Below are 27,633 nucleotides of genomic sequence, written 5' to 3' on the forward strand. Positions count from 1 at the left end.
TTGCTTCAGGTATGGCCATGTGACTGAATTCTGGCCAATCAGCTGGGAACAGAAGTCAAATGTGTAACTGTGGGGCCACCTTTTACCATTTGTCTTTTTCTTTCCTGCTGGCTAGACTGATAGATGTGAGCATGAGCCACTTCGCACTGTAGCCATCTTGCACTCTGGGTCCCCAGCCAATTATCACTGAGTATGCTGCTGGACCGGCTGGCCCTGAACCACCCATTTCTAGACTTTGACATTAGAGGAAATCAAATCCTGTTTTTAAACCAATGTTAGTCTGAATGTATGTTAAAAGCCACAGGCATTATATCTCAATGAATACACTAAGTTAATAAGGCCCAGAGTGAGACAAACAGGTCACATAACATCAACATAGCATAACAGAAATAAGCCCTTTCTCTAGTGCCTTTATTATGGCATCACTAATTCAACTTTGAATCTGGCTAAGTTACAAATTTACAGTGCCAATACACAGTCTTTTAAATTTATTTTTTTGGAGGGCTGTGGTGGTGCCCGCCCTATGGCGAAAAAAAATATTGTTTTTGAGAGTTTTTTGCTATAAGGCATGTGTGCTCGCCAGAAAGACAGAGACAGAAAGCAAAAAGTCACCCCCTAAGGGGGATGGACACACCACAATCTCTTCTCCCCTATTCTCCTCTTGGGATCTTGGGCACACACGCACACATGTACATGCACCCACGCACCCGGCGTGAGTTTAAGCCACTGGGTCTGGGACTTGAACCACAGTCGCTACATGGGAGTCCAGCGACATAGCCGTTATGCCAACTGCTGGTCCCCACATTCTTTTAATTTTTAAATTTACAAGCAATCATTATACTTAAAGATGTTTCAATTTAAAATGTTAAAAGTAAACATTTCAGCCTTTTTTGTCCAGGAGATTGTTTTTGGTAAAATCAACATTCAAAACAGTAGTAATATTAACCATGTATCAAAAATTCTTCAGATAGTATTTCATATTCTCACATATCTGAAAAACTTTTCAACATCTCTATAAAATTGTCTATAAACATAGTTGTGTACTACCTCATATATTCTTTTTTCTAAAGAATTATTATTATTATTTTTTGAGAGGTTTTTGTTAAAGGGCGTGTGTGCTCGCCAGAAAGACAGAGAGAGACAGAGAGACAGAAAGCGAGAAATCACTCCCAGGTATGGCCATGCCGCAATCTCTTCTCCTCCATTCTCCTCTTCAGATCTTGGGTATGCAAACACACACATGCCCAGCATGAGTTTAAGTCACTGCGTCCAGGACTCGAACTGTGGTCGGCTCCATGGTAATCCAGGGACATAGCCATTACGCCAACTGCTGGTCCCAAAGAATTTGTTTGTTTGACCAGAGAGTGAGAGTAAGAGAGTGAGAAAGCAAGCCGCCAGATCTGGGACTTGAACAGCAGTCAGCCATGTAGGAGTCCAGTGCCTTTAACCACCATGCCACCTGCCGACCCTCCTATTCCTTCAAAATAATAAACTGAGGAGTCAGCAGGTGGTATGGTGGTTAAAGGCACTGGAAGGTGGTTAAAGAAACTGGACTCCCACATGACCAATTGCAGTTTAAGTCCTGGATCTGACAGCTTGCTTTCCCACTTTCTCATTCTCTCTCTCTCTCTGTCTCTCTCTGGTCATATTAAAAAAAAAAAAAAAAGATAATAATAAATATTAAATAATTCTTTAAAAAACAAAAATAAACTGAACGTATGGATTATAGCTGGTCTGTTCTCTAAGCTTTATGTCTACTTAAGAATTCAAGTAAGACTGTACTTTTTTTGTAGAGTTTTTAAAAAATAATTATTTAATTTTATTTATTCATTTATCTTTATTTGACCAGAGAGAGACAGAGACAGAGAGAGAGAGAGAGAGGAAGAGGGAGAGGGAGGGAGAGAGGAGAGGGAGAAGGAGAGAGAAAAAGTGAGAAAGCAAGCAGACAGGTCTGGGACCCAAACTGTGGTTGGCCCGTGGGAGTGTCCAGTGCCTTAACCACCACACCACCAGCTGGTCCCTGAGAGGTTTTTGCTATAGGAGGCGTGAGCTTGCTGGAGAGAGAGAGAGAAAAAGAGAGACAGAAAGCAAGAAATCATCCTCCTACCCCCGGAGAGGATGGCCACACCACAATCCCTCTGTTCTCGTCTTTAGATTTTGGGCACAAGCACCTGGTGTGAGTTTTTTAAGCTGCTGGGTCTGGGACTCAAATCGCGGTCAACTACATGGGAGTTCGGTGACGTAACCATTATGCCATCTGCTGACCCCAAGTAAGACTATACTTTTATATGAGAAACAGAAACTTGGCTTACAGATCCGTACAGTGTCATATTTAAACAGTCCAGCTTTCTCTATTCTGGCCAATAAAAGAAAGTAAGTTAATCTCCCATTCTTCATCTTTTGGATGGATACACTTAAAATTACTTTTTCTGATGATCCCCTTATGAGAGTAAAAGGGCAAACATTACAATGCTTTTTAAAGGATTACAATAAAATAAAGTGAGTGTAATTTTTACCATGTTCTTTTCAAACTTGTTTTTTGGCAGGAGAAGGTAATTCACGTTTGAAAGACTAAAAAATGCCAGTATAGTTACCTTGTACATTAAATAAGGAGGTCTGAGTAGAAAAGTATAAAATAATTCTAGTCTAAAATTTAAGTTTTTACAGAAAAGTTCGAAGATAGAGAAGTGAGCACAGAACAAAGTAAAAGTATTTAATCAAACATATGGAAGCACATTTGATAAAGAATCTCACTACAGGTATTTAATTCATGTTAAGATCACAAACTACAAGTCAATATCATATCTTTTTAAAAAATTATTTCATTAAATTTCTATAAACTGGCATATCGATTCAAGAAAAAAGTGTACATATCTCCGCAAAGAGCGAACATGCTGCTTATTGTGCATTCATACCTCTGACCATTTCAGCTTCCTAGAACAAAGCTGTGAAGCTGGAAGTTACTGAAAAAGTTCTTGGTCTTCAAGAAGAGCAGCCACAATATTAATACATTTATTTTTTAAAAAGAGGCTTGAAAGTATGCTTAAGTATGCACTCAGATTTTTTAAAAAATAATTATTTAATTTTATTAACATTTTTAAGTTTGTTATAGGGCATGTGCATTCACCAGAGAGAGAGAAAAAAAAGCCACCAGGTTTGGGACTCGAACCATGATCATTCACGTGAGAGTCCCAGCACCTTGCCCTCCATACCACCTACTGGCCTTGTACTCACCCAGATTACAATAGCTTTGTTATGTATAATGTCAGGTAAATAATTTAGGAAAATTAATTTGATTTAGATTAAAAAAAAAATTACCTTGCTAGATTAACACCAAGTATCTGAAGTATGTTGCTCTTGCCGCACATCAATAATGTAGACTACTGTAGGTAGCATGGAGGTTAAGATAGCTAGATCTCACAAGGCCGACTGTGTGGTCCGAGCCCTGGCCTGGGGGCTTGGGCAATCACAGCGTGTATGTGCATGTGTGCATGTGTGCCCAAAGTCCTGGGACGAGAATGAGAAGAGACTGCAGGGTGGCTATCTCCTCTGAGGAGTGATTTCTCTCTCTTTCTCTCTGGCAAGCATGTGCCCTATTGCAATCAATCAATCAACCAAATATTGAGTACTTTTTATTGACCAAAATCCAGCTCTTATCAAAGTTTTATCAGTAATCAACAATATTTGAAAAAAATCTTAAAATACTACTTTCATTTCTCCTAAACTCTTCTCCATTAATAATTATGAAAACTGGAAAACAACGATCTGAGCATCAACCTCTCCCTACAATTAAAGCAACTTCATTGATTTACAATAAAAATTACATTTCTATGCTTTCCATGGAGTTAAAAAAAAAACCTGCAGAAAAAACATTTTATAACATGTGAAAATAAACTGAAAAAAGAGAAGCACTATGTATATTATTTGTATCTATGAATAATACCAAGAACCAATATTTGTATATCTCCATACATTGCTAATTAAAAAAAAAATCTCCAGAACAAACCTGTTTTTGAAGATAATATGTATGTATAATACTTATATATTCACATATAAGATCACACGCAGGGATCAGCTGGTGGTATGGTGGTTAAGGCAGCTGGGTTCCACATGGCTGAGTGTGTGGTTTGGGTCCTGGACCCATCCAAGCAGGACACATGTGTGTGAGACCCAAATCTGGAAAGAATGGGGAAGGGACTCTGGCATGGCCATAATCCCTGGAGGTGGGGTGGGGTATTTCTCAGGCCCCACCCACAGCAAGTGCATGTGCCCTATAGCACAACTTAAATAAAAATCAAACACATATGTTACTTAGTTACAACATGTAAGACTAAATAAATCCCTTTTAAGATGGAGTACAGAGAAAGTTTTCCTCTGAAGAAAAATGGGAGGCTATAACTAATTGAGAATGAAAATCATGTAACCATTATGTGTCCTTTTCTTTTTCTACTGCCAAGAATTAACCTCAGATTTAATGCTTGACACTAGTAACAATTGTCTTCTCTCTCTTTTATAAGAATCATTTAACTTTATTTATTTGTTTACTTATTTTAATTTGACCAGAGAGGGATAGAGTGAAAGCGAGAGTGAGAAAGAGGGAAAATGAGAAAGCAAGCCACCAGGTCCAGGAGTCAAATCACAGTCGGCCAATGTGGGAGTCCAGTGCCCTTAACCACCACGCCACCTGCTGGCCCCAACACTAGTTACAATTTTATTTCAAGTCAGTAATTATTACTTCCTACCCATAAAAGCTTCTGATTGCTCCCCCTTTCATCTCTAATGATTTTGTATGTGTTTGCTGTACCTCACAGAATACATTTTAAAATAGTATTTGTATGTTACTGTTGTAAAGTTTTTATAGTTTGAACATATTCCTTAAAATCCTTCCCTTTCTTGGTTATATTTTCCTCCATTAGATATTAGTTTTCTCTTTCAACCTTCATGGATAAACCTCTTTAAAGAGCTATCTGTACTGCATGTCACTACTTCACAATTTTGCATTTATTCCTCAGACTACTGCTATTTGCCTCTCATCTGCGCCATTCCGCTGAAAATTACAGACTTTCTTTTTATGCACACAAAGAAAATGTAACTATTGTACTTGCAAGCAATAACAAATTTAGAGATAACAGTTTCCATCTAAAGTGGAACATTTTGTAACTATTTTAGTCAAACTTTTCATAATCTGTAAATGTTGAGCTATTCTATAGGACTTCACACATTATTGGACTTTATTTCTAAGAGAGGGTTTTGCAAAAGGGTGCGTGTGCTCTCCAGAGAGACAGAGACAGAAAGACAGAAAGTGAGAAATCGCTCCCCAGGCCATGCTGTCATCAACCCCTTCTCCTTCATGCTTCTCTTGGGATTTAGGGCAAGCAAGCACACACATCCAGAGTGAGTTTTAAGTTGCTGGGTCTGAGTCTCGAACTGCAGTTGGCTACGTGGAAGTTCAGTGATGTAACCACTATGCCCTCTGCTGGTCCCCACATTGGAATTTTTTAATACAAAAATTGTTACTGGTAGATCTGTGCCAAATTTGATACAGATTTCATATTGTAAATACATGGATAATGTGTTCTGCTTTATAAATTACAGTGCTTGGGACCAGTAGCTGGCATAATGGCTATGTTGCTGGACTCCCAGATAGTCGAACGTGGTTTGAGTTCCGGACTCGGTGGCTTAAACTCACACCGGGCGTGTGTGTGTGTGTGTGTGCCCAAGATCCCGAGAGGAGAATAGAGAAAGGACTGCAGCATGGACATTCTCCCTGAGAGATGATTCCTCACTTTCTGTCCGTTCTGTCTCTGTGTTTCTGGCGAGCACATGCGCCCTGTAGCAAAACCCTCTCCCCCCCCAAAAAAAAAGGGCTGAATTGTTAACACAGGTTTAGAAAGAGTTTAACTAGACAAAAAGGAATTGGGCAGTGTCTTTGGGGCTACTTACACTTTGGGTGACCTACCATCTTAGTGCCTACTGCTCTGGCCTAGTGCCCTGTTTTGTATTCTATCCATAAGTATATGAAAAAAATTCTCTAAAAAATAACTATAGCTAGTGATAGCTTCTGGCTATCAAATAGACACTTTCTAAGAGCTTTACATTTATCAATACAACATCAATAATTACAGTGCTAAAAACTCTGAATATGAAGTACTTTAATAGACCATTTTGCATCATTATCTTAGTCACCTCACCAACTGCAGTGGGTAGGTAGCATTATCACATTGTAAAGATGCTGAAACTGAGTTGTAGGGAAGTTAAGTAACCTTTTTTTTTTTCTTTTTGAGAGGTTTTCGCTATAGGGTGCATGCGTTCGCCAGACAGACAGAGAGAGACATAGAGACAGAAAGCGAGAAATCACCCCCCAGGGGGGATGGTCACGCCACAATCCCTTCTCCTCCATTCTCCTCTCGGGATCTTGGGCACACATGCACACGTGCCCGACATGAGTCCTAAGCCACTGGGTCCAGGACGCGAACCGTGGTCGACTACGTGGAAATCCAGTGACATAGCCATTACGCTAACTGCTGGTTCCCAGGAAGTTAACTTGCTCAAGGTCCCAAGAGTAGGAAGTACTGGAGATAAGCCTGGAGCCATACTGTTACTTTTGGGAATATGTGTTTGAATTTGAAATCTAAACTACCAAGAATACGTGTCCCTGTGCATATATAGGAATTCCCTCTTGATATAATGGAAATTTAATTACAAACGATGATGATTTTCATCATCTCAAACACCTGGAATGGTACTTGTAAAACAAAAGTTTCCCTTAATACCCTCCTTCTTTTCTTCCTCATACTTTCAAACTAGCACTAGGAAGATATTACTTGGGACAAAAACCCAGGGGTATGGAGGATGAGATTAAAAAACAAACGAACAAATAAACAAAACAAAGCAGTGGTAAAGGCAAGGAAGGGGAAGAAAAAAGAGAAAACAGCTTTTTTATTTCTCTTACTTCATTAAAAGTCAGTCCAATACCTACAGGAGTCCATAACTTCAATGGAAAAAAGAGGAGGAGCTCCTCAGGCTGCCTGTGGTTGGCTTTTAAAATGTTGGCTACATGCATAAAATGGGCTAGGTAAACACCGAATTGCCTGTACATAATTTTAAAACCAACTGACTGACCCATTAGTGATTTAGATTTATTATTTTAAGCACTATATGTGACAGTTACCAGTAAGAGAGATCTATAAGCATGATTCCCTTCCTTCTTGTCTATATCCTCACCTCAGTACTTGGTAAGTTACCAAGGGATTATCTTTGTAAAGAGAGTTATCCTAAACCTCTAAAAACTCACCAAGTTGTTGGTGCTTCGTCATCTCCCATTTCACCTTCTTCTACATCCATTCCTTCTTCTCTATCCTCAGTGTGCTAAATTAGAAAAGAATGTACAGATTTTCATGAATCAGCTGTCAGGTAAATGCTAGAACAGAAAGTCATCACACACAGCTAAACAACCATTATCTGAGACATTTAGTCACAGTAACTATCTATACCTATGGGTAATCATGATAGTGGGACTTCTATGTGATCATGGATCCAAGAATTTAAGAGTAGTATGAAAATGATATAACAGTCATGAAGATATACAAAGTTTTGTTTTGAGACAAATTTTTGCAATAGGGCATGTGTGCTGACCCATAAGACAGAAACAGAAACCAAGTAATCACCCCGCAGGGAGGATGGCTATGCCACAATCCCTTCTCCATCATTCTCCTCTTGGGATTTTGGGCACGCATGCACATGCACCCAGTGTGAGGTTCAAGTCGCTGGGTTCAGGACTTGAATCACAGTCAATCACGTGGAGTCAGTGACGTAACCATTATGCTAGCTGCTGGTCCCAAGACAGAAAGTTTTAAACCAATGTATCTCTAAACATCGCCAGTACATTTTCTGAGAATAAAGGGTATACGACTAAATGTTTTGGAAATACATATAACGACAAAGACAATTCAACAGTAAAATGTACAAACAGCATGAATAGGCAATTCTCAGGAGAAAAATAACTTTCGATCACTATATAAGTTATTGAACTCTAATAATAACCAAGGAAATGTAAGTTAGAAGAAGACTTATTTTTCAAATCTTCTTTGTTTAATTGCCCAATTTATCAATTAAGCAAAGATTTTTTAAAAACTTGTAATTTCCAGTCTTTGTGTGAGGCTATTGAAAAATAAGCAGGCATCCTCCATGGATCACTGGTGGCAGTGTAAACAGGAACAAACTTAAGAAAATTTTTTTTTCTATATTCATGATAAAGGACATAAACACAAATGTCAGAGAAGGTGGTAGAAAGAGAAGGATGAGTACACTCCATGGGGTCTGCTTACGTCATGATCCCCTTTCTCCAGTACTCTAGCCCTTTGATCCTGGGGAATCACATGCATGCCTGGTGTATTTCAGGCTGACTAGGCCAGGGATCTGAAATGCAATTGACACGTGGGATCTGGCTTCTTTTGAGCAGCTCATTATTCTGCACAATGGACCCAGACCAGATACAATATTTTTTTTTTGGAGAAGTTTTTTTTTGCTATAGGGCGTGTGTGCTCACCAGGACAGAGAGAGACAGAGAGACAGAAAACGAGAAGTCACCCCCCATGGGGAATGGTCACACCGCAATTCCTTCTCCTCCATTCTCCTCTTAGGATCTTGGACACACACGCACATGCGCCCGGCATGAGTTTAAGCCACGGGGTCTGGGACTCGAACCGCAGTCGACTACATGTGAGTCCAGTGACACAGCCATTACGCCAACTGCTGGACCCCAGATACAACCTTTTTAAGAATCAACTGGACAAAAGCTATCAAAGTTTGAAATATTCACACATTTTGACCCAGCGATTTTACTTAACAGAATTTATAATAGACCAGCCCTGTGGCCTGGTGGTTAGGGAAACTAGGTCCCACATTGATAACTGCATGGTTTGAATACTGGCCCTGACAGCATGAAAAATTACAATAAGCCTAAGTGTGTGAATGTCCCAAATCCCAACAAGATGGAAAAATGTAGAGCAGATTGTGGCGTGTCTGTGTCCCATTAAGAGGATGCTCTCTGCCATTCCCTGTCTCCCCTTTCCTGTCTCCTCTGGCAAGCACACATGCCTCTTTAACAATTAAAAAAAAATTATACTAATGAAATACCTGCATAATTTAGCAATGATATATATAACATACTATAACTTTGTTAATAATTTTTCACTACTGGAGATTATCTACAGATAAATGACAACTGACAAGAGACTGTGATATCCTTCCAAAGACTTCTCATGAGTCGTCATAACTGAGACAGATCACAATGTACTGATGTAGAAATACAGCAGTTAAAGGAAAAAAGTGAATTTCAAAAGTATGTATTGTAAGCCCTCATTTTGGGAAAAAATAACATACATTCAAACATATATAGAAAAACTCCTGGGGCCAGCAGATGGCGTAATGGTTATGTTGCTAGACTCCCATGTTGTCCACTGCAGTTTGAGTCCTGGACTCAGTGGCTTAAAAATCACACCAGGTGTGTATGCCTGTGTGCTCAAGATCCTGAGAGAATAGAAGAGAAGGGATTATAGCATGGCCATCACCCCCTGGGTAGGTAGGTGGGTGGGGTGATTTCTTGCTTTCCATTTCTCTGGCAAGCGCACTCACCCTATAACAAAAACCTCTCTAAAAACAAAAACTCCTATGAGGTTAGACAGAGGATGTTGTGAGTGGTTATGGAAATATTAGGTCATTAGGATAGTCATGACTTATTTTTCTATGTTTTTCTATGCAAAAATGTGTCATGATTTTCCAGACAACCCAGTAATATGTATTTATATAAGTAACAGATACTTTGGTAAAAATATCAAACATTGTTTAAAACAGAAAGCACTGCTACTGCATAATCTACCTTATGATTACTATCATTAAAAAGTTATATAGAAAGTATAGCTACTTAGATTATGGTATAGTAGCTTTCTATTTCAAAGATTATCTGAATTATTCTTATACAGAATACATATTACTTCTATAAATCAGAAAAACAGGTTTTCAAAATTTTGGTAACTTAGAGGATCATTCATATGGGTTACCCCAATAACAAACTTATAAATATGTTCTGTGAGATTTCATACTGGCCTTACCTTCTGGCCCAGGGTGCTTTCCTGCTCATTGGTATTGAAAACAGTGACATTTTCCAGGTTAAATTGACTCTGCAAGTTAAGACCTATGGGGGCGGGGGGCCAAAAAAAAAGCAAAGATTTTCAAAGCATATCAAGTTACTGATGCCTAAACTTGTGTAAGGAAGTAAATTCATGCTTTTTAACCAAAATGCATAAAATGCTAAATCCAAAATAAAGCAAAGATCATGTCAGAAATAACACATTTTATGTTCAAATCCTTTTAAAAATTCATTTCCTTTCTGAAAACTGCTATAGGATGTGTATATATGTGTGCACAAGGAAGTGAGAATAAGAGTAAGTAACCCCCCAATTGGACCTGATCACACTGCAATCCTTTTCCCTCTGATTCTCCATTCTCTCAGTACCCTGGGTATGAAAGCATATGTCTGGTGTGAACATATGAGGCTGGAACTCAAACTCCAATGAGCCATCTGGGATCTAGCTTCTACATAGCACTTGTTACACTACCGGGCTGACCGTGAAATTCATGCTTTTTAAAATGTTATTATTTTTTAATTTGCTATAGAAAGTGATAAAGCAAGTGGATCCTAGACTCAAATCTTAGTTGGTCATGTGGGAGTCCTGCCCTAACCAGTGCACCATCTGGTGGCTCTTAAAACTGACATCTTAACAGGACCAGCAGTTAGTGTAATGGCTTTGTCATTGGACTCCCATGTAGTTGACCGGAGTTCAAGTCCAGGACCAGGCGGCTTAAACTCACACCAGGCACGTGTGCGTGCGTGCCAAAGATACCGAGAGGAGAATGGAGAAGAAGGGATTGTGGTGTGGCCATTCCCCCTGGGGGGTGATTTCTCACTTTCTGTCTCTCTTTCTGGAGAGCGCACGCGCCCTATAGCAAAAAAACCAACTGAACAAAAAAACCCCCACTCCCCCCAAAACAAACAAACAAACAAACAAAAAACTGACATCTCAAAGGTGCCTTTAGAATATTCTCCAGCAGATGGAGTAATGGTTACGTCACTGGATGCACACTTAGTTGACTAAGGTTAGAGGCCCTGAACCCGGTGGCTTAAAACTCGGGCTGGGTGCATGTATATGCATGCCCAAGATCCCAAGAGAAGACTGGAGAAGAAGGAGTTGTAGCATGGCCATCCCCCAGGGGGTGATTTCTCACTTTCTGTCTGTCTCTCTCTGTCTCTCTGGTGAGCACAAGTGCCCTATAGCAAAAACCTCTTAAAAAAAAAAGAATAAACAGAATTTCAGGTATATTATGCTAAAAAGTTGATCCTTCTTATTTGTGACTATTTAAGAAGAATTTCAGAAAATGCAGTATGGAGTAATTTATAATTTTTCTGAAGCAGAAGTTTAAATTATGTTTTTTTTCTATTTTATTTTTTACTGCTAGACACACACATGCTTGCAGGAGGGGGCGGGTCACCAACCCAATGAGGAGGGGTCACACCATAATTCTTCCTCCATTTCTCTACCCTATCAGAATTTGGAGGCACAGACGTCCAACATGTGTTTCTAGCTGTTGGGGCTGGGATTTGAACTGCAGCCAGTCATGAGAGAACCAACTGCCAATGCAGAATGCTTAACAGCTATGCTATGGGGTCAGCCATGTAAATTACATTGATCAAAAGCAAGGGTAGGGGGCCGGCAGGTGGCATAGTGAATAAAGTGCTGGACTCCCACATGGACAACCATGGTTCAAGTTCTGGAAACGGCAGCTTGAAACTCATGCCAGGCTCAAGTGTATGCATGCCCAAAATCCTGAGAGTAGAAGGGACTGTGGCATGGCCATCCCTTCTGGTGGGATGGGAGAACTGATTTCTTGATTTCTGTGTCTTTGACTTCCCAGAAAGTGCACATATAGCAAAAAAAAATCTCTCTAAAGAACAGGAAGTGAGGGTATGGGCTGGTTCCATGGAGCAGTGGTATTTAGCTGTTCAAGAGAAGCCAGATCTCTCATGATGACCACAGTTTGAATCCCTGGCCATGAGCCTAATATATGTCAGATATGTGTGCAAGGGTCCAACAAGCTGAAGGACTGGAGGACTGCAAATATTCCTTTCTCTCTCTCTCTCCTGCCCACCATTTGCATGTGCTCCATCATGAATAAAGGGGGAAAAAGTTAAATACTTTTAAAAAGTGAGTCTGAATAGCAAATAAGTAAATAAAGTTAATGAGAGCCAAGTCTTTTACTGTCAAAGAAAGAAGTTATACATAAATATGTAGGGGCTAGATGGTGGAGCAGTGGTAACACAACACTCTGTGAGGCTGAGCCACATGGGAAGGTTCCAGGCTGGTATCTGGAGACCTTCTTGAACATGCCAGTATACACATCCATGATCTAGGGCTGAAGCTGGGGGTGGATCATGGCTTGAAGATCCAGTTGAAGGTGGCTGTCTCTCTCATGCTGTCTTTCTTACTCATGGAGGAAAGAAAGAAAATTAAAAACAAAACAAAACAAAAAAAACCCAACAACTTTAAGGGCTTGCCCCACAGCCTAGTGGTTATGGGAGTTAGCTCTAATATAGCCAATGTTAGTCCATTAAAAACTAAAAAATATTTTCCTGCAAAGAACTTACTTAATGTATAAAAGCGTACCTGATTTCTCAGATAGAGGGAAAAGTCTAGCCAAAAAGAGCTGAATTCGTCCACAGAAAACTGTATTCTGGGATTTTGATAATCTTCTTAGGAGATCTAAAGATATAGAAATAAAAATTACATACAGAAATGATCATTCTATGTTTAATACAACCATAGTTAAGTTTCTTAATCAGTTTGTCAAGAGTATTTTCCTAAAGCAGTTTTCAAAACAGGGTGAGAAACCACAGTCACAAAAAAGTGCTGTAAATTAGGAACAAAACAATTCAACAGGGACAAGAAAAAATTTACTAATTTCTGGGGCCAGCAGGTGGCATAGTGGTTAAGGCACTGTACTTCCACATGGCTGATGAAGGTTCAAGGTTCCTGGACCCAGTGGTGTTCACCCTGGGCACATGTGGACATGCTCAAAATCCTTAGAGAAGGGATTATGGTGTGGCCATCCCCCCTAAGGGGTGATTTCTTGCTTTCTCTCTCTCTGTCTCTCCGACGAGCACAAGTGCCCTATAACAAAAAAGTCTTAAGAAAAGAAATCGATTTACTAATCCCTTATAATTTTCATTACGTCTACATCCAGAACAGGAACAGTTTAAAGTGAATAATCAGTTTTAATAAAACAAACTGCTATTTAAAAATGGAGATACTAATATATCTTCAAAATGTAGGGGCCAGCAGTTAGCGTAGTGGCTATGTCGCTGAACTCTCATGTAGTCGACCATGGTTTGAGTCCCGGACCCGGTGGCTTAAACTCACACTGGGTGCATGTGCGTATGTGCCCAAGATCCCAAGGGGAGAATGGAGGAGAAGGGGTTGTGGCATGGCCATCTTCCCTGTGGGGTGATTTCTTGATTTCTATTTCACTGTCTCTCTCTGTCTTTCTGGTGAGGGCGCGCACCCTATAGCAAAAACCTCTAAAAAGAAAAAATTAGCATTTAATTCACCCACTTGCTTTTCTGGCTTATTTTCACTTTAAAAGCAATTATTTATCAGTCATTGAATAACTTACCATTGCACATACGTAGTAAATAATTTTTCCCAGCGGAATAGAACGTATTCTGAAATTAAGACAAAGATTATTAATATTTGTCAGAAGCCGTTGCACACCCTTCACAAAGTCACAAGAAGTAAAATATTAAAGAGCATTAACATGCACTAAGAATCCACTATGCCACTTTCACTTTTTAATAAACATTTTCTGCAAAATGAAAATATTTTAAGATACGTAAACTTGATACTAAGCAACTCTTAAGTGGGTGTATTTATTTTCAAGCTAATTTTTATTACTCAGTCACATTTTGCACTTCAAGTTTTTCTACACACACGGTTCTTATTTGGCTCTGTCAAGAGAGCACAGTATATAAGTCTTTCATAGGGATAACCTTTTTGCCAATTAGCAACCTTAGAAATATAAGCAAAAAAACCCCCAAAACCCCACACACAAAACAAACAAAACACTACCCATATAATTCAGGATCTACAGAAAGATAATGTTAGCAGAAAAATAAACTAAGGCACTTACTGATTTCCAAGTAGCAACATTTTTTTCCACAAAAGTGAATATTGTGTCACATTGATCCAAAGGAAGACAATCCAAAACATCTCCCAACAATACAAAAGGTGTAGATGCAGTACAAATACCTTCAAGTGGAGCACAAGCCCATTTTAAAAGTTTAAAAACTGTACAGCAAAACAGCCTAAGAAAAATAATTCTGAAGAATACCTCAAAAGTTACACTTTAACATCTCTCAACAATACAAAAAGTGTAGATGCAGTACAAATACCTTCAAGTGGAGTGTGAGCCCATTTTAAAAGTTTAAAAACTATAGAGCAAAACAGCCTAAGAAAAATAATTTTGAAGAATACCTTAAAAGTTACACTTTCTTGCTCATAACAAGGCTTTTTAAGAAAAAAATATAGAAGCAATCCAAAGTCCCAAAATGGGACACACGTCAGTAATTTTTGATATGTATATTCAATAAGACGATATAATGATTCTTGATAACATCTAGGTGTTTCACATATACTAAGATTTAATCCTTATAACCCTACAAGATAGAATGTAACCTTATCTTGACTTTTTAGGATGGGAAAACTGAGACATGGAGAGGTAAAATAACTTGCCCAAGATCACAGAGCCAGTAAGTTGTAGAGCTGGGATACGAACCCAGGCAGTCTGGCTCCACAGTCTGTTTTCTTCACCACTAAGCTATTCAAAAAAATATAATGCAGCCAATTAAAAACGTTGATTATGATGATAATAACTTGGAAAAATGCTTATGGCATAATGTTAAGTGAAAAAGGCAGGATTTAAAACTATATCTTATGGTTACAATGGTAAATTTTTAAAGACTAGAGCCACTTAAAAAAAAGAGCAACCCAAACCATATATCAAAATGAATGGCAGTTTTTAAAAGTAGAGGAATTATGACTAGTATTTTCCCCTTTTCTCATTTCCAAAATATTTTCTAATGTTGCTAAATGGTCTTTGTGATTTGGGAAGATTATCTTCAAAAAAGATAACAAAAATGTTGATACTGACTTCATCTATGATTTAATATTTAAAAATAGTATTGGGGACCAACAGTTGGTATAATGGCTATGTCTCTGGACTCCCATGTAGTTAAGCATAGTTCAAGTCCTGGACCTGGTGGCTTAAACTAACACCAGGCACATGTGCGTGCATGCCCAAGATCCCAAGAGGAGAATGGAGGAGAAGGGATTACAGTGTGGCCACCCCCCCTGGGGGGGGGTTATTTCTTGCTTACTGTCTCTCTGGTGAGTACACATGTCCTATAGCAAAAACCTCTCAAAAAAAAACAAACAAACAAAAAAAAACAACAAAGAAAAACAAAAAACCACAGTACTGTTTCAGGGGAAAGAATAGTAAAGTGGAAAGTTAACTGTTTAGCTCTGAAGTCAACAACAATAAATGAAAGATTTTTTTAAAGAAAAGGTCATGTAGACTAGCTTAAAAATACTTTCATATCTCTACTCATTTTTCCTTCTATTTTAAGGTACCAGGAACTTACTAACATTTGTTACATGTTTAAGATAAGTAGCCACTTGGGCATGGTGTGTAGGGGAGCAAAATCTAGCTGCACTGTAAGCTCAAAACCTTGTATCAAAATAGTAGTTCAGAAAAAGTAAGTAATATTTCCAGCTCTACTCTGCACTGGTAAGATCACATCTGGAATGTGATGTGAGATACTGCTTAGAATCAGTGAGTGGCACACGGCAGATTTCAACTCAATACAAGGTAATGTCTGACAAGATTCAAACAGTGAGTTCCGTCAATACAGCAGTCTGGGTGACATATGTCAAGGATGTTATGCAGAGAAGGCAGCTAGACTAGAAATGAGATTGGACTAGATGACCTCTAAAGCCTCTAGCAGCATTTAAGATTCTGTGATACTAGAGGTCCTGTACATTCAAGAGATTTAAGAGGCTTATTATTCTCTGTCCTTAGTTGCAGTATAGTCTGGTATAAATTAACTCACATTTAGTAAAATAGATATCCAACTTCAGAAAAGTATCTATATTATGTTATCATAGGTTCTGAGTCAGTGGAACTAAGTGAGAGCCTGGGAATTTCATTTGAAAAGAGATGGATTGGTGATTCTGATGAGCTCGCAGGTGCGGGAACGACTAGATTATGGCGTAGACCCCTAGCCCTGAACAATTTGTGTCCTATTTTCTGTACCTATCTTGCTGATTTCCTTAACCTTGGCCACAGTTACCCCGTCCCCATTCCTAAATACTGTGCTATATTCATACTTCCACAATCTTATGCTTTTCCTGCCTAGTCTTCCTCCTCTTTATCATATGGAAAATTGACTCCATCTTCCAAAACATAAACATCAGCTCATCTAAAATCTCTTCAAATCTTTGAGCAATCCACCTCATCTATGCTTCTGAAGCACACTGTACATAAATCTATCATAGCATTTAGCATATTCTAATTACCTCTGTAATATCGACTATATTTTTTAATGGTAGGCATTTTTGTATTTTTTTAACCAGTACAATGTTTGACAATGAATAGAAGCTCAATAAATAATTAATACTGCTGAGTTGTAGTATTACGGACTATTTGAATATACATCTCATATATAAACAATAATCTCTCTTGAGAAGACACCTTCCCCCTCAAACTAAAATAAAAACATATTTAAGCCTTCATGTACAGTTTAAGTTTATAAGTTCTCATCTGTCTCAATTAAAGTAAAAGTTTTAAATATAGACTTCATATAATTTCATGTGTCAAAAATATCACCTGCCTTTCGATGATAATATATCAAGTTAGTTAATGAACTAAGCATGTACTGCAAACTGTCTGGCAAAAATGAGATGAAGAACAATGCATTGTGGAATTTATTTAAGTATGCTTAATGAGTGATGAATGAATAAGCAGCTCAAATTTTAACATGTAAATTCAGAAGTTATGAGCTTAAAGTTCACAAAATAGCTTGCTGCTACTCTGGGAGACTTTTTTCTTCAGTTTTTATAGGAGTATCAAAATAATACATTATAGGAATAAAACTTCACACATTAAAAAGGCAGTTTTCACATATATAATAGGATGAATTTCCTTAATCCAAAAACCCAAAATGCTCCAAAATCTGAACCTTTTCCAGTGCTACCATGATGCCATAGGTGGAAATTCCACCCCTGACTTTATATGACGGTTGCAGTCAAAATGCTCCAGTAGGAAATACTGTGGCCCAGCCATAGGAGCAGTGCTGCTAAAACACTGTGCTCCATAGGCTGGGCCATCAGAAGCCTGGGTTTAATTTCCAGTTCAACCTAAAGTGACTTCACCTGTAATCCTAGCAACTTAGGGTGGTTGAGGCAGTAGAATTGCAAGTTCAAGGCTGGCCTAGGCAACACAGTGAGACCCTGTCAGAAAAAGAACTGGTCATGGTAGTATATGTCTGTAATTGCAGTTGAGAGGCTGAGGCAGAAGGACTGAAACAAAGTAAGACTCTTTCTTAAGAAATAAACAGTATAAAACTACCTTCAGGCTAGATGTATAAGGTATATATGAAACATAAATTAATTTCTTGTGTACACTTGGGCCCCATCCCCAAACATCTTATTATGTATGTGCAAATATTCCAAAATCCAGACAAATATCTGGAATCTTAAACACATCTGGTCTTAAGCATTTAAATAAGGGATATACACCCTGTATAGGAATTAACTGAATATTTTAACCAAATTGGTTAAAAAGAATGCCAATGAACTATTTTTTATCTCTCCTTTCTGTACATATTTCATTGAGCTCTGTGTTGGCACTATGTACTTATTGTGTGGATTATTTACTTAAGTCTCTCAAAACTATCCCTATAGCACTGCCCCCTTTTAGCAATCCCTGCCTAGTTTTCCTGTCAGCAGTATCTCCCAATATAGTCTTCTGTAGCTGCTCTTTAGCAGGGCATACAAAGCCCTTTACAAATGACTCTAACCTACCCCTACTCTTGCCTCACTGCTCTCATTATTGTTTCACCTGCTCCACGGTTCTCCAGCCATGCTGAACTTTACCTTTCCCCAGCTATTCCCTTCTCTCTTTCTGACAAACTTACCATCCTTCACATCCCAGCTCTCATAGCTCCTTCTAAAACCTTTCCCGATTCCTTTGGACTCAGAAGTTTGTAGACACTTTTACATAATTCCCTTCAGCCATACTTCATTTTTATTTCAACCCTAGCATTTACACCACAGTAAGACCTTCACACATCTGTTTCCTCCTTTAGCCACTGGCTCCTTACAGGTGGGGAATGTGTTTTATTCACCACTGAATCCCCTAAGTCCTAGCTCAGTAACAGGCACACTGTAGATGCTCAATAAATATTTACTAACTGAACAAAACAACTGGAGAACAAGGAAAACTGCCAAAATGTGCACCACATAATAAAGATGAGAAATAAGCATAAACTAATTTGATCTGGACAACTTCTTGGCAAAGGTGGAAGAACTTGTGAAATGAATAAAATCAGATAGGTGGAGAATTATATGGAGTAGTTTTAAATAAAGCATACCATAGCCAAGATTTTTTTTTTTTAAAAAAGCAAAACCATACTTACCTTCAGTTACTCCCCCAATAGCAAGAGAAATAATAGCTAAAACATTTTCACATGTTGAATGATTTATCTACCAACAGAAGAGAAAATAATTTAATTTAGGGGTGAGAATTCAGACCAACTTGATAATAATGAAAACATGTTCTCTGACATCAAATTATCATAAATACAAAATTAAAAATGTTCTTATAAAAGATAAAATTATTTTAAGATGGAAATAAAAAAAACAGCAATGCAGAGAATTGGTAATTGTAGAAGTATGTCTAATAAGGTGACATATTCAAAATTCAATGTCTCAGGAAAGTGGTTACATTAGCATGATAAAGGCTATGCATAATTACATCACTGGCACAGGGGAAAGGCAGGGCCAGAGGAATTAATGTACTAATGCATTAATGTGTTCGAGGAAGGGTTTTAATAGATGGTAGGTAGTGCTTAGGTTCTACAAAATCCTAATAACCAGCACTTACTGAGTGTTCGTTAAGTGTGGTTTATCCAACAACATCGAATGAATGGTTTTATTTCCCCCCTTATAAATGACATTGACACTCAGAAAACCAAAGTAACTCACCCAATGCCTCACAATGGGAAAGTGACTAAGCCTGAACAAAAGGAAGAATCGGTTTGATCCAGAATTTTCTGACAAAGGGACACTGTATTATGGCCATTAGAAGAAAATCTAGCTTTTTAGGATCCAACCTTTGCTCGACCAAGAATAGACTGTTGAAATGTTCCTTTTATTTGGGAACCCTAGTAATGGTAAATAAATTCAGATTTTTGTTGGTTAGATTTCACTTCTTTACTCAGAAAATGCATTATTTACATATGCCTAACCATGAGGGAAATGCCACTGGACAATGAGGCCATAGAATTTCAACTCCTACATTGAACACTCAAGGACCGGACCTTTCATGCCACTACAAGGTCTGTCACTGTTTACATAGCAAGGTCGGACAGCAAATCTTCAACCCCTAGTGCTTGTTCACTAAGACCTCACATTGACTTTTTTTAAATTTCACTTGGAGGGGGCTTGCTTCATTTATTAAACCAAACTCTTAAATAACTACTGTGCTACCAATGACCTAAACTATGACATAACTTCTATGCCAACTAACATTGAGTGAGCTTTCACAAGGCAGCAAGCTCACTCTAGGGAAAAAAAATCACGTTTTCATATACATTCTAAGGATATAAGCAATTAAAAACAATATGGCTTATTAATGGGCCAGCAAAATTTTAACAACGAATAAAGGAACAACATACTTACAATTTCTTCTTCTAGAACACCTCTGAAAGCTTGGTCCAGGGTACATTTTTTTTCATTTTCACTATGAAAAACAAGATACCTATTCTATAAACAGCTCAGGATAAGTATAAAATTTCAGGCAAGTATTTTTCATAGACATCAATAACTTACCTGCCAGGTAACTGGCTAAAGGTACACAACAATGGCTTAATATTTTTGTTGTTCAAGGCCTCTCTGGTAGATTTCTAGAAAAATAAAAATTGGAAATATTTTCCTTATTTTTTACTGAAAAACATCATTTGTGAACAGTATCTTTCTTTGTGTGTATGTATTTGTTTTTTTTTTTTTTTGAGATTTTTTCCTATAGAGCATGTGTGTTTGCCAAAGAGACAGAGAGAGAAAAGAGAGAGAAAGTGAGAAATCACTCCTGGGTAGATTTCTAGAAAAATAAAAATTGGAAATATTTTCCTTATTTTTTACTGAAAAACATCATTTGTGAACAGTATCTTTCTTTGTGTGTATGTATTTTTTTTTTTTTTTTTTGAGATTTTTTCCTATAGAGCATGTGTGTTTGCCAAAGAGACAGAGAGAGAAAAGAGAGAGAAAGTGAGAAATCACTCCTGCCCCTAGCAGAGATGGCAACGTTGCAATCCCTTCTCCTCCATTCTCCTCTTGGTATTTTGGGCACGCATGCACAGGCACTGACATGAGTTTTAAGCCACTGGGTTCAGTACTCAAACTGTGGTTAACTACATGGGAGTCCTGCAACGTAACCATTATGCCATCTACTGGTCCAGTGAACAGTATGTCTAACTAAAAAATGGTTATTCCTAGAAAAAAATCGCCAAACATTCCCTCAGTTAGCTTTATTACAAATTCTACTTAATGACAGATCCTTGTCACTTTAAATCTGGTAAGAGTTTCCTAACTAGACCTTTCCATTCTAGTTTTTTTCCCTCCTTCTGTGTCTTTAAATACCACATTTATGAGAGCATTCTGTTTAAAAAAAAAAAAAAATCTCCGATGGGTTCATTATTTACATATTTTGGTTTTTGAACTTTTATAGCTCCTTCAAGGTCCTTGATAACGTTATCTCAACCAATCTATTCAATCTTATTCCCACTACTCCCCAACACATAACCTAAACCACAGTCTAGTCATTTTTTCATTTCTTACCAAGCTCATTCCAATGTATTCACATATTCATCTTGTTCTACTTGCTCATCCAAATGCTACCCTTTCTTCCACATTCATTTCAGGTCCTGCCTCCTGGAGGTACCTCACTCAGCACAGTCCTTTACACACAGCAAACACTGAAGAAACAGCTGCCAACTGTCTTAAACTAGGCATTATTTAAAGACAAAAATATTGCAAATCATTCATTCTGTGAAAATTCACGTATGAATGAAAAGTCATCTTACTATCTCAGAGTAGTTAGAGCTATACTGGAAATGTCCATTCCTGGCTCTTTCACTAATCAGCTAAGTAATTTTGGGCAAATCTCTTTATCTTGTGTGCCTCTTTCTTACCTACTAAATAAGAGGACTGCTGTAGATTCTTGTACTAGCAGTAATAGTGGCATCGCCTGGGAACTTGTTAGAACTGCAAAATCTCAGAGCCCATTCCAGAGTTACTGAACCAGAATCGTCATTTAACAAGATCTCTAGGTGACCCCCATTGCATACTGAAGATTGAGAAGTACTGGGCTATATGATCTCCAATTAAATGGTCCCTTTCAGGGCAAATATGATCTTGGATAGTCCTAACAGTACTTTTTTGGGGGAGCCATAGCGAACGTGTGTACCCTGGAGAGGAGAGAGATGGCGAGACAGGGAGAGGGAAAGTGAGAAATCACTCCTCCCACCCCACATACACACCCGGGGGGTTACTCTACAATCTCTTCTCCATTGCCTCCTGGGACCTTGGTCACACACGCATGCACGCACACGCGCGCGTACACACACACACACACACACACACACACACACACACACGAGCGTTTGGGGTTATCTTCAAGCTGCCAAGTTCAGGACTTGAACCATACCAGAGTCCACTGTCATAAGCACTACACCACCTGCTGGTCCCAACCTAACAATTACTCTTAGCAGAATTTCAAAGCACAGGAGTTTCCGCAAAATGCATATGAAGAAAATGATTCTGAAAACATAAACGAGATGTAAAGGCACTTAACTTTGGGGGTGGAGAGTCTCAGTTTCTATCTGATGTACCAGTGATAATAAAACAGCCTATCTCTTGTGTTATTCAGATAGTTAAGCGCTGTGAAGTGTTTCTCAAATGCTCAAACTACCCTTTCTCATTGGGCAGAAATAAAACATCTAGTATCCCTCCCTCAAGGTGATCTGTTTGCTTTTTCCCGCTTAAGATCTCCCAGATCGAACTCAGGGAGTGAGGACACCGAAGATTAAAGACTGATTAATAGGCGGCCGGAACCACTACCTGGCAGCTCCGGAGGCGGGGCGAGAGCCGAGTCTCCCGGCTGAAATCTCTCCCGCCTTGCCCCTCCAAGTTCCGGAGTCACCTGCTCTGCTAGCAGAGGAGGTGGACCGGATCAGAGGTAATCTGCAGGTGAGCTCTCCAAGCCGAGCACAAAGACGCCAAGAAGGGGGCGGGGGGCTACGGGGCCCGCCAGCGAGTGAGTGAGGCGAGCAAAGGACGCACGGAAGAGGCAGGTAGTGCGCCTTTCACTATCTCCCGGCCCCAGCGGATGCCGCGGTGCACACACCTGTCTCGCTTTACCCAGGGTCAAATTCGAGTAACTTAAGGAAGAGGAGGGCAAAGAATAGCGCCGGGTACGGCCCGCACTCCCGCGCTTTAAGCTCACCGTAAACCGCGTTCGCGCTTCGGGCAAACTGAAGAGTGGCGGCGTCGGAGACATCTTCTCGGCTGCGCGTGCCCGCCACCGCTCTGCGGCGCCCGCTGATGACGTCAAGCCGAGAGCAACGAGATTGCCAGCTAGAGCGGCCTGTGAGCGAATCCGTAGGCAAGCTGGCGGTTTGGAGCTCCGGTGGTGACAGAGCTGGGGTGGGCGTTGGAAGACTGAGTCAGCCAAGCGATGGCTAGTTCAGATTCTTGGTTAACCCTTGCGGTGAGGGCATATGGGCGGCCCTGTCCCGTAAACTCTGCGCTCTGGGGCGGGGAGAAGGCCGGACCCGCGCCTGCGTGGTGGTTTTCCCGGTTTGGGGAAGGCGGGCGAATGTTGCTGCTCGGACGCCCCCGGTAGGAAAGTAATCACTGCCCGGGAATATGAGGCAGATGAGTTATCTGGGAGAAGCTCCAAGCTGGGGAAGCGTTGGCTGTGACTGTGAACCGTGGACCGCCGGATCGCGATCTTCCCTGAAGCTTGAGATCCAGAGTGCTGACAGATTCCAGTTTTTTCAGTCTTGTGGCTTTTGGGCCTTGTAGCTCAAGAGCGTTTCCTCCTTTGGGAAAATAAATAGTAATTACCTCACAGGTAAAGCATGAATGAAGTACTGTCCGGAAGTGTAGATTATAAATAGTATTTATTAATAGGTTTAATTTGCTGGCCCTTAGTTTTCTACCTAAAGAGAATGCCCGAGGAGGAATACGATACTGGGTGCTGATTGGAAAGGCTTGGCGCTGCGTCCAGAGTACAGGCATCGCTTGCAAAACCTGTGTCTCCTCAGCAGTTTGCTCCGTGCCTCTCCCTTGCGTTGGCGAATGAGAAGCCGAGTGGCTGTTAAGTCGGTTGGCGCTATATTGAGAAAGAAGCACTGACCCAAACTAAGCCTATTGCCTGAACGGAGAAAGCTAGGCACGCTTATATAGTTCCTTGGATTGACGTCGATAAGAACACAGGATCTAAGAAAGATAGCTTTTAAGAGTCTTGGCCCAAAGTGGGAATTGTTAACAATGATGACTACTTGGAGCATTGCAGTCTTTTTTTAGAATCAACAGAATCAGTTGGGTTTGATTGTATAAATTAAATTTCCAAACTGGTAAAAACTATTTAATTCAGAAATACAGTTTGCTGACTTGGTAAGTGACATAATACAATTGTCTCCGATTACAGAAGATTATTAACTGTTTGTACCACAACTTAAGATCTCAGAAGTAAATACAATTATTTTTAACAAAAATCCAAAAGAAGAGCTGGAGTTCGTTTATCATCCATCAAGGAACTGCGACTTAGAATTGTTGGTTTTTAATGGCCAGAGGATATGTTCTTTGTCCAGAGCATTCCTCCTTGGGTATAGTCACTTCACAATTCCTTCATTTCTTCATCCTGTTCTGATCTTGGGCATACATGGACATGTACGTGGTGTGTTTTTCAGAGAAGCGAGGCTGGGATTGGAATCTTGGTGGGCAATGTGACATCTCATTCCCTTAATCCTTAGACAGCCTGGCTAGCCCTGAGAATTCCGTTTATTTAGCAAACATTTGTTGGGCACTTCATATACAGTGAACAGTATCATTAGAGTGAATAATAAAACTTTATGTGAACAAAGTAATAGAGCTTAGTATGGCTGTGACAAAGGGAACATACAGTATATACTTTCTATTATAAATAGATTATAGCTGTTGTAAGAGAAAAGTGAGGTCACTGTCATCTGAGTTAATCAAGTAACCTTCATGGAGAAATTAGAATGTGAGAGGGACTGTGAAAGATTTCAATAAGCATATGTAAGAGTGGGAAGGAGGGTATAGGAAAGACATTTCAAATGGAGAGAATGGCGTTAGAGGTGCAAAAGGGAGGAAACACAGTGAATGACAGCTGTTTGACTTTTACGTGGGGTACTGCACAGAAATAGGCATGGAAAGTCAACTTGGAGCCAGACTATTAATGTTTTAGGCCAAGGGATATTAGAGGTTTAAAAATGGTTTTTATACAATAGTTCCTAGTAAGTTATAGTTGGCAGTGTTTGAAGGAGCGAGAGAGAGGAGCAGTTTTGCAGCTGAAATAAGTGAAGCAGTGCAAGATAGAGAAGAAACAGTACTGGAAGAGCAGCCATCATCAGTGGGTAATGGAGAGGTTTTGATGAGTTCAGAATTTCAATGAGGGTTGGTAAAAAAAGTTCTGGAGGTAGATGGTGGTGATGGTTGCACAACAGTGTGAATGTACCTAATCCCACTGAATTCTGCATTTAAAAATGGTAAAATGATAATTTTTTTGTATATTTACCAAAATAAGAATTTTTTAAACTTTTTTTTTTTTTAAAAAAGATTTGTTGCCATTGTGCATGTGTGCTTGCTGGAGACAGTGTCAGAGGGAAAGTGAGATTACCCCTTGCCTGACCTCCCATGGAGGATGGCTATGCTGCAATCTGTTCTCCTCTTGAGATTCTGGACACACATGTACACATGTCTGGCGTGATTTTAGGCTCCAGGACCTGGGACTTGAACCACCATGCCCCTAAAAAAACTATTTTTTAAAAGAATTATTTTATGGCACCAGCAGGTAGCGTGGTGGTTAAGGTGCTGGACACTCCCATATGGCTGACCACGGTTCAAGTCCTGGACCTGGTGGCTTGCTTTCTCGCTTTCCCTCTCTCTCCTTCTTTGTCTGTGTGTCTCTCTCTCTGGTCAAATTAAAATAAGTTAATGAATAAATAAAATTAAGTAATTCTTTAAAAAAAAAAAGAATTATTTTATTTATTTATTATTTAGTTAAACCAGAGAGAGACAGAGAGAGATGGAGGCTATGTGGTTGGCTATGTGGGAGTCCAGTGCCTTAATCACATGAGTACATGTGCATGTGTGCCCAAAATTCCAAAGGGAGACTGAAGGAGGAAGGATTGTGGCTGGCCCTAAAACACTATAAAAAGCAAATTTGAAACTAGATAACTTAAAAGGGGAAAGACATAACAGACATCAGTATGATCTTAAGTCCTCAGAGTTATGTTTGATAAGGAAGTATGTAATACATTTTAAAAAGATGTCTATTGTATTATCATTGACAGTGTAGAAAAAGATTTTTATTCAACTTCACAACTCACTATTGGGTATGCTATCTGTGACTTCCTCTGTAGTTTCTTGCTCAGGTAATTTTTTTTGCCCTCAAAATTCCATCCCCTTGCTATCATAGCATGCTACCTGACAGTTAATGGCGAGAGCAGGCCTAGCAAGCCATGTCTTTCATGCCCTAGGTTCACCTTCCCGCCACTGTCCCCAGCAAGCCAGTTCTTGGTAGTGAACGATAGCCATGAAGCTTGAGAGAGTTGAGCCATGTGTGTGGAACAGAACATCTAACATCTTTTTTATTCCCTTTCCTTTGGGATACTGTATGCTTGGTGGGATCCAACACAGAGGAGATTGTCAATGAGGGCCAAGAAGATGTAGTAGTGAAGGCATTTCTCCAGATGAAGTGGGATACTATAAAGATACTTAATTCACCGAAAGGTGTCAGGAAAAATAGAAATCCTAATGGGCTCAACCCCATCCATATTAGTACTTGCATTAAAAACAAATGGTGGAGGGACCAGCAGTTAGGGTAATGGCTATGTCGCTGAACTCCCATGTAGTTGATCATGGTTCGAGTCCCGGACCTGATGGCTTAAACTCACGCCAGGCAAGTGTGCGTGCGTACCCAAGATCCCGAGAGGAGAATGAGGAGAAGGGATTGCGGTGTGGCCATCCCCCCTGGGGAGTGATTTCTCATTTTCTATCTCTCTGTCTCTCTCTGTCTTTCTGCCGAACACATGCGCCCTATAGCAAAAACTTCTCAAAAAAAAAAGCAAATGGTGGGATAATAGGAATAAAAAGATAAGTTGTACTTGGAATCCTGGATTGGATTCTGGAACAGAAAAAGGACATTAATGAAAAAACCATTGACAATCAAATAATGTCTGGAGTTTAATAGTAATGTGCCAAACATTTTTTTTTTTTTAAGTTTTAATAAATGTACTATGGTTGTGTAATAGAATATTAGTGCAGCCTGGGTAAGGCATAATTGGTACCTCTTTGTAGTATTTTGGCATCTTTTCTATAAAAATAATATTATTCCAAAAATTATTAAAAATGTAAATAGACTATCAAATAAAAATCATGTAATGTCAGTCTGGATTGAGGAAACAAGTGTTGCTATTTATAAGAATACATTTTTAAAAGCAGGTTTAAAATAAAAAGAAAATTACTTGAGCAAACGCTAATCATGAGAAATATAGCATTGGTGTATTGGAAAAAGCAGACAGTATTATCAGGAAAAAAAGCATTTTTCTGAATAAGTAAATGATAGTTGCAGAAGGAAAATATAATCCTAAATGTCTGTGTATCTAAAAACAAAATTCCTAGTACATAAAGCAAAAAATGGCAGAACTGGGGGCCAGTGGGTGGCGTGGTGGGTAAGATGGTAGCGTCATGTGGCCAACTGCAGTTCGAGTCCCAGATCCAGTGACTTGAAAAATCACACTGAGTTGGGAACCAGCAGTTAGCGTAATGGCTATGTCGCTGGACTCCCACGTAGTCGACCGCGGTTCGTGTCCCGGACCCGGTGGCTTAAAACTCACACCGGGCGCGTGTGCGCGCGTGCCCAAGAGCCCGAGAGGAGAATGGAGGAGAAGGGATTGCGGCATGACTATCCCCCCTGGGGGGTGATTTCTCGCTTTCT

At 39.5% G+C, this 27,633-nt stretch overlaps 1 protein-coding gene across 2 annotated transcripts in view; it reads right to left on the minus strand.

Annotated features, from left to right (window-relative positions):
- Positions 1 to 24,292, minus strand: part of THOC1 (THO complex subunit 1) — a 47,479-nt gene extending 23,187 nt beyond the window's left edge. Inside the window, exons 1-9 of one of the 2 annotated variants that reach the window (XM_014588991.2) lie at positions 22,891 to 24,292; positions 20,220 to 20,293; positions 20,070 to 20,130; positions 18,806 to 18,872; positions 14,242 to 14,360; positions 13,729 to 13,777; positions 12,723 to 12,818; positions 10,113 to 10,195; positions 7,295 to 7,368 (exon numbers count right to left, since the gene is read on the minus strand). In XM_014588991.2, the coding sequence (XP_014444477.2) occupies positions 7,295 to 7,368; positions 10,113 to 10,195; positions 12,723 to 12,818; positions 13,729 to 13,777; positions 14,242 to 14,360; positions 18,806 to 18,872; positions 20,070 to 20,130; positions 20,220 to 20,293; positions 22,891 to 22,944 (677 nt within the window). In that variant the 5' untranslated portion in view covers positions 22,945 to 24,292. The remainder of the gene's footprint in view (positions 1 to 7,294; positions 7,369 to 10,112; positions 10,196 to 12,722; positions 12,819 to 13,728; positions 13,778 to 14,241; positions 14,361 to 18,805; positions 18,873 to 20,069; positions 20,131 to 20,219; positions 20,294 to 22,890) is intronic. The other variant, XM_006151606.3, reaches the window with a different exon arrangement.
- Between the last annotated feature and the right edge of the window lie 3,341 nt (positions 24,293 to 27,633).

Source organism: Tupaia chinensis, unplaced genomic scaffold (genome assembly GCF_000334495.1).
Source record: "Tupaia chinensis unplaced genomic scaffold, TupChi_1.0 Scaffold000320_2, whole genome shotgun sequence".
Classification (NCBI taxonomy): Eukaryota; Metazoa; Chordata; class Mammalia; order Scandentia; family Tupaiidae; genus Tupaia; species Tupaia belangeri.